This window comes from Pyrus communis, chromosome 5 (genome assembly GCF_041283825.1).
Source record: "Pyrus communis isolate YQ-2024b chromosome 5, ASM4128382v1, whole genome shotgun sequence".
In the NCBI taxonomy this organism is placed as follows: domain Eukaryota; kingdom Viridiplantae; phylum Streptophyta; class Magnoliopsida; order Rosales; family Rosaceae; genus Pyrus; species Pyrus communis.
In genome coordinates this window covers 10,138,082-10,144,919 of record NC_142569.1, presented here as the reverse complement: position 1 = coordinate 10,144,919, position 6,838 = coordinate 10,138,082, and the positions used below count along the sequence as shown (strand labels likewise).

At 40.0% G+C, this 6,838-nt stretch overlaps 2 protein-coding genes across 2 annotated transcripts; both read right to left on the bottom strand.

Annotated features, from left to right (window-relative positions):
- Positions 1-566: 566 nt before the first annotated feature.
- LOC137725911 (U3 small nucleolar RNA-associated protein 18 homolog) lies at positions 567-3,153 on the bottom strand. The gene is made up of 2 exons (XM_068464751.2): positions 2,970-3,153; positions 567-2,489 (listed from the first exon to the last, which is right to left on the bottom strand). The coding sequence occupies exon 2, from the start codon at positions 2,458-2,460 to the stop codon at positions 775-777; it is 1,686 nt and encodes a 561-aa protein (XP_068320852.2). The 5' UTR covers positions 2,461-2,489; positions 2,970-3,153; the 3' UTR covers positions 567-774.
- Positions 3,154-3,680: 527 nt separating this feature from the next.
- On the bottom strand, positions 3,681-6,170 carry LOC137726459 (phospholipase A1-Igamma2, chloroplastic). The gene is made up of 2 exons (XM_068465393.2): positions 4,676-6,170; positions 3,681-4,111 (listed from the first exon to the last, which is right to left on the bottom strand). Exons 1-2 carry the CDS (start codon positions 5,962-5,964, stop codon positions 3,862-3,864), a joined length of 1,539 nt encoding a protein of 512 aa, XP_068321494.2. The 5' UTR covers positions 5,965-6,170; the 3' UTR covers positions 3,681-3,861.
- Between the last annotated feature and the right edge of the window lie 668 nt (positions 6,171-6,838).

Sequence of the window (6,838 nt, the reverse complement as noted above, 5' to 3'; positions counted from 1 at the left end):
TCAGTAATCGTTTATTCATAAATTTTCGACAACAATATTTTGAAAATATTTTAATATTATTTTGTATATGTGGCATTGAAAACATAATTAAGTGGCCATTTGTAATTAACATGGTTCTAAAAGACGCTGGACATGAGCGCCTAGGTGTTTAGGCGGGGCTAGGAGGTTTGTTAATTTATTTAAATTTATTATATATAAATGTCAACTTATACCTAAGAAAAATACATACTTGGATTCGGATACATAAATTATAAAATAGAATGACATGTATATTGGGGTCTAGACCCTTTTTTTTCCAATCATTTGATAAAAAGATTCATTCTCTTCATAAAAAATAAGAGGTAGAACCAAAAAAGAAATATGAAAACATATTGAAAGCTTAAGGAACAAACATATAATGAGTGTTAATTCAAGTATCCAACAAGCCTTTAACAAATTATTAAAAAAATAAAATGCAAAATAAAAGTTATTTATTTTCTGTCCAACCAGTTTTCTTATAAATAAATGCATTTTTTCACTTTATGTGTGCACAAATTTCTGACAGAAAGATAAAAACAACTACGATGGACATATAAATGATTCAAAATTTTCCATTAAAGTTTGGTGCAACACATTCGAAGTTCGAACAGAAATAAAAGGTCAAAAGCTGCAAAACCTTTCTGCATTGATACAGCGGATGATACAATCAGATCGTCGTTGAACGGGCAAACGAATCTTCTGAAACGAAGGAAACAAGATCCTGGTGACCATATACTGGTTTTCTTAGCATTCCTTCTATGCGTGATGGTAGTGATGCAACTTGTACAACAACACTTTTCCAGCAGCATTTCCCACAGCCATGAAACCTCCACCGGGACTGAAATCCAAACAGCGGGGATAATGTATGGACCTTCTCGGCGGAGGCCAGTTGGAGAAAACAGTAAATGATGGAACATGTATCAACTTCAAGCTATCCTTCTTCATGCTCGAACAAATGGCCAGTATTTGGGCATCGCCATTGAACTTGAGAAAGTCTACTTTCGTTGTAAGATTCTCGATGGTCTTGATGGGTTTTCTCTTTCCCCCCAAAAACTCCTCTCTATTGTAGATGTTGACAATCCCGCTGTCTGAACCAGCAGCAAACAATGTTCCGGTTGGAGATGTACAAAGAGATGTACCATTTATGCAACCTTCATCAACAGCCTTATGGATGCAAGCCCCAGTTCTCAGATCCCAGTGGTAAACCTGTCCATCTCCACCGGAGCTCAACAGCTGTTTCCCATCATTGGTAAAAGCTAAAGAACGAACAGTTCCATTCATCTTCAGTGTTCGGATCAATTCCTTCGTTTTTGAGGACACCAACAGGATATAGCCTTCATTGCCCACAAAGGCAATTGTACTAGAATCAGGGGAAACTTCAAAACATTCCAAGCTTTTCTCCTCTCTACCAACCAGGGGACCAATTTTATCTACTTTTGCCTTCACTAAATCAAAGCTGTAAAAGAAGTTCCTCCTTCCAGCTATAATAACCTGCGACCCATCAGGCAAAAAAGACGCCTTTCGAATGGGACAGTCATCAAGGAAGATGCTTTCTATTTTAGTATTCCGCTTGCCATCAATTTGAAAAAACCTAAGCCTTCTATCCAACCCAGCAGCAAGAAGCAACTGCCCGTTTCTATGGAACTGCACTGAGTTTATCGGACCATTTGAAGGTTCCTCTGCATTTGCATTTAGAAGTGCTGAATATTCAAGAAGTCCAGGTAATAACTTTGAACTGCTCTTCACAACAAGATCCTCATTCGTTCGAAGGAGATCATCAACAGTGTCTACACCTTTGAAGCCATGAGCCACTGCTACCTGATTCTGTTCATCGGATGATTCATCATCAGAATAAATACTCTCCCGCACTTGTCGATCAAGCTGAGCCCATTCTGTGCCTGGGTTCAGCTTAGCATGCTGAGCTCTCAATCTGGACACATAATCTGAACCCGAAATCAAACTCTCCTCCTCCTCCTTCCTCAGCTTCCTTAACCTATTAACTTTAGCAATATTTATTTTGGTCATCTCCTCTTCCTCGTCTACCCACACAGGTTTCCTTTCCTGGGTCTCCTCTTCTGATAACTCTCCATCCTCTTCATCAACCGAACGCACACCATTGGCAGAACGGTCCACAAAGAACAAATCCGCTCCATCTCCAACCTCTTCCTCATCCTCCTTCCCAAACTCAAGTGGGGAATTAATGGCTCCAAACAATGAGTCCTCCAGCTGCTCCTTTTCTTTTTGTTCCACCACCAATTTCTCATCATCTTCCTTACACGCTTTCTTTCTTTTCTTCGTCCTCATAATATCCAAACCCATCGCTTGTCCATCCCCATTGTCTTCATTTCCTTGCAGAAACAAAGGCTCGTCAGCGCCATCATCATCCCTTTTAGCCTTGTTGGCTTTAAAACCGGAAGGAACATTCTGCGATATTAAACTCATCTTTTCGCAATGACAATTCGTCTCTGATTCTGCAAATTCAGTGAAACCCGGGTCACATAATCTAATAGTAACAGCCAAAACAGCTTCCAAAACGTTCACTGAGGTAATACAATTCGTACTATGAATGACCAAACTATTCAAAATCTCATCTTGGCAACTAGGACAAGTTCCGAAACTATGATTTTTCATACGAGCAATATTGGGGGAGCAGAGTTCGAACAGAACTTCTGGTGCAGGATTACAAAACCCTTGCCCCAAAATTATTTTAATCAGTAAACTCCTGAAGTTGTAAGCAAATAAACTCAAAAAATAAATCAAAACCCTGAAAATCTATGTATATCAACAGTCAAATTCAAAAATTGCAAAACGAAATACAAACAAAGCTTAAGAAATTAAACAAAAACAAAATAAAATAAAATGAAAAAAAAATCCAAAAAAAGGAAAAAATAAATTTAATTTCAGCAAGAAACGGAACCGAGAACAAACACCCAAAAAGAAAAACAATTTACCACGATGATGAAGTCTTTTGGACGACGGCGAGCTTCGGCGGCGCGGAACGGCAGAGAGCAGCGGTTGCAGAGAACAGAGCTAAGCTTTCGAGTGAAACGAGAGAGAAAAGGGGGGGCGCGTTGGGTTTGGAGTTGGATGCAAGGGTTGTAAGCCAAACGAGGTCGTTTCACTGTGAGCCTGAATTTCAAAAGAGTAAAAATGAAAATTAAATATTGTAGGTTTCAGCTAGTGGGAATTTGGGCTTTTCCTTAGGTCAAACCGCATTTGGGCTTTTTATACTTGTAGCTTCAAGGCCTACCCAATAATAATTTTTATTTTTTTAAATTTAATTGTGATCGTTAAATCATTATATAGTATTACCAATTCACTTGTATCATTATAAGTAAATTTATTTATGATCGTATATCCTAAGCCTGGGAATTGTGATAGCATAATTCTTTTTTCTTTTTATAAAAGCAGTATTGGAATTGGAAAATAGGGGCATTTCAAATGAAATTAAGGATGCATGAATAATTGCCCTTAACGACTCTCAAATCCTTTGCGTAGTTTTTCACTTCCTAAGCTACTTGAAATACAAGGCTTGTTTTGAAGTCTTTTAAAATGACTGAAACTACTTTTGTCGTACTCATCATCATAGTGACAAAATATTAACGTGATATCGATATAACACAACTACTTGCCATCATAATAGTATTTTTCTAGAACACTACTACATCAAAGGTTCTTTTTTCTTTTGAGATTATTATTGACGAAATGGTATGTTTATTGAAATTTCGTGCACCGTAACAGCACTCTACGTTTTATTACATTTTTTCGCTAAAAACCAAACATTAACAATCTTCATATAAACCCTACTATACAGATGAAGAAGATCGGATTGCTAATTGCTAATTAATGGTCAGAAGCAAGGCCTAACTGCTTGAGATGGTGGTGTATGTCTTCGGGGTGATGATCGTCGTCGAGTTTCGGGCGTTCAGGCTGGATCCAACGGCCGTCCTTGCTCCTCACCATGCCCTTGTTCTCGTCCTGCCTCCAGTAAGGTGGAACCAAGTAATGATCTTTCAGAAAATCACAGGCTTTGTTCACTAATGCTGGGTCTCTTCCACTGGCAAGCACAAATCTGTGCCCTTTCCCATGGTACCTGCATGAAAAATTACGTAATCAAATTAGTTATTTAATTAAATGACTGTTGATTAATCATTGTTTATGGCATGCACTAAACACAGTCAACATAGAACCGCTATTCACATGGTGGATACCTATTGTTTTCTCCTGATCGTTGTGATTTTCACACTATCGTTTTCTCTGTTTGCGCTCTTCTTCTTGTTTTTAACGTAATTATTCACGTAATTTTCACACAGTTGTTTTCTCTATTTTAAAATACAATTTATAAATTATTTGGTGAAATATTTACTTACAAGTATGATCATAATCTAATAATTTTATACATATATCGAGCGCATGATCTTATCAATTAATTTCAAAGTCACATCCTACCAAGTTATACTCGAAACACGAAAGATATTTCGATACTCATATCTAATAATTTTATTTTGTAGGTGGTCCTAATTTTGAATAATGAGAATCAAAACCCTAAATTTAAAGTCCAAATAGCTATGTAAATTTGTAATTTGTCTAAATCGTCAACCAAAAAATATAATACGTTCACATTTACTGATAACATTGTTAATCAATTTTTACTAACCCATCAAGCAAATGCAAGTGAGCCTCCAAATTATGCGCGCCAACGGGGTCATTAGTCGGCTTCAAAAATGGCGAGTGTTTGTGATCCAACTCAAGTTGCACCCCGACATGCGTGTAGCTCCACGGCAAGCCCTCGGCCAACTTCATAAGCCTCGGCGCCACGTGTTCGTTAAAGAACAGCCCGGGCGACTTAGGGACCACATCGTGAACGTTCACCACTCTCAACACCTTAACCCCCAGCAACTCGAGCCGCTCCTTAAACCGGACGTTCCCGACCCGAGGACCCGCAAACGACAATACGGATACGGGCACCCCACGCCCGTCTGACGTAACGTTCAAACCCGTTTCCGTTATATCGTACGCGCTCAAAATTGCCAACGCGCTCCCGAGGCTGTGCCCGGTAATCGTGATGCTCAATTCCTCGTCCGAGTATTTTTCCACCAACCGCTTCATCTCCGTTAAAATCTGCTCCCTCGCCGAGTATTGACAGAATCGGCACGTCTCGTCTTTATCGGTGTAAAGATCCAGAAACCCGGATTCGACTTTCAAGGTGGGATCCGGGCAAGGTATCCGGTTCGAGGAAACCGGCTTTAGAAAGTCCATTAAGTCCACGATCCACTCGAGGCGGGTGACGGTGCCCCGCCACGCGATGCTGATATCGCGGCGGCCCAAGCGGGCTGTCGTCTCGTCGTCTGAAACGGCGACGTATCCGATCCAGTTGGCGTTTTTGCTCCAGACTTTCGGCCAGCGTGACTTCTTGAAGAAGTTGGGGAGGTTGATGTTGGAAGTGGCGTAGATGTAGCGCGAGACATGGTAGCCGTGGTGGGCCATGCCGAGGGACTCGAAGAAGTCGCGGCGCGTGAAGCGGCAGCTGCCGCAGTACTTGGAGAAGGGGTCGAAGTCGAAGGCGTCATAGCAGGCCTGGGCCATCTCGCCGTATCGGATGAGCTCCGATCGGAGGAGCGGGTCCATCGGGTCGAGTAACCCGACCCAGTCGTCTTGGCCGTGGAGTTCCCGCCAAGTATCGGATAAACGACGCTCGTTTTCGTGAGTGGTACTGTTGGTGTCGGTCTGCCGTTCATTTTGATTCTGGGCTCTTTCTTTTCCAAGGTCGGCGATGATGGAGGTGAAGGAGTCGGTGTCTTTTGAGTGGAGGACTCTGGGGGCGACGGTGGAGGTGGAAAAGGTGAGTTTTGATGGGTTTGAGGTTCCAAAGGGGTGTGCTTTGTGGGCTGATAAGTTGAGTTTCGGGAAGGGAAGAACTGTACTGGATAAAGAAATGGCCGCCATTAGAGACAATGATCAAAAGAGGTGGTGGAGCAACTCAGTGCTGAATGACGCAGAGAGCAAAGTTTCGTATGTAAAAGCAAGTGGAGATTTTAAACTTTTTAAGATAACAGAAAATGATTGCTAGGGTTAGCATTATATTTGTCAAGGGCAAGTAGGTGTTTTACTTTATGAATATTTTACTACCATGTGATTCACGAGGAGGGTCAATCTTCATTGGTCTTAGAAGCCCACGCTGACAAGTAACCAGAGGCACTAGAATTCTCTCGCATTTTTCTTTTCATCTCTTTCCCTAGTTTCCTCTCACATGCTTTATTTCGTATTTTTTTTATATAAAATTAATATAAAATATTAACAAGATTTAAACGTGATCGTTTAAAAAAAAAAAAAAAAAACCCTACTTCAGTAACCAGATATATCTTCATGTTTCCAATAAAATCTTTGGCTTGTTGGGAAAAGTTGGAAATCATTTGATCCATTTCCATGGAAAAAAAATACATATTTCCTGATTACTTTACGCACAACACCAGCACCTTAATTCATATTCATTACTCAGTAGAATTGAAATTGAATGCACAATTAATGGTTTTTTTTAATTTTTTTTTATAAAAACGATCAGCAAGTGTTTCATCATGCATTTCAACTTTCTATGACCATCATCGAGTGATTTATTCGCGTTTGAAATCGAACTTAGAACATGTCATATAAAATACAGTCAGAAACTCGTCCCAAGCACTAGGCATCCTGTGATGGTTCACAATTAATGTTAATTGATTGTTAACATTTGATACTTTGTTAACGTATCATTTATGTACTTCTAATCTCAGCTGGTTTGACAGGGTTTCAGCTAGTAGTGTTTCAATTTTTTTTTTTTTTT

Excerpts from the sequence above, each read along its gene's own strand:
- LOC137725911 (XM_068464751.2), bottom strand. The coding sequence starts at position 2,460 with ATGAGTTTAATATCGCAGAATGTTCCTTCCGGTTTTAAAGCCAACAAG.
- LOC137726459 (XM_068465393.2), bottom strand. The coding sequence starts at position 5,964 with ATGGCGGCCATTTCTTTATCCAGTACAGTTCTTCCCTTCCCGAAACTC. Across the intron at positions 4,112-4,675 it reads CACTTGCATTTGCTTGATGG|GTACCATGGGAAAGGGCACA; the intron begins GTTAGTAAAAAT and ends TTTTTCATGCAG.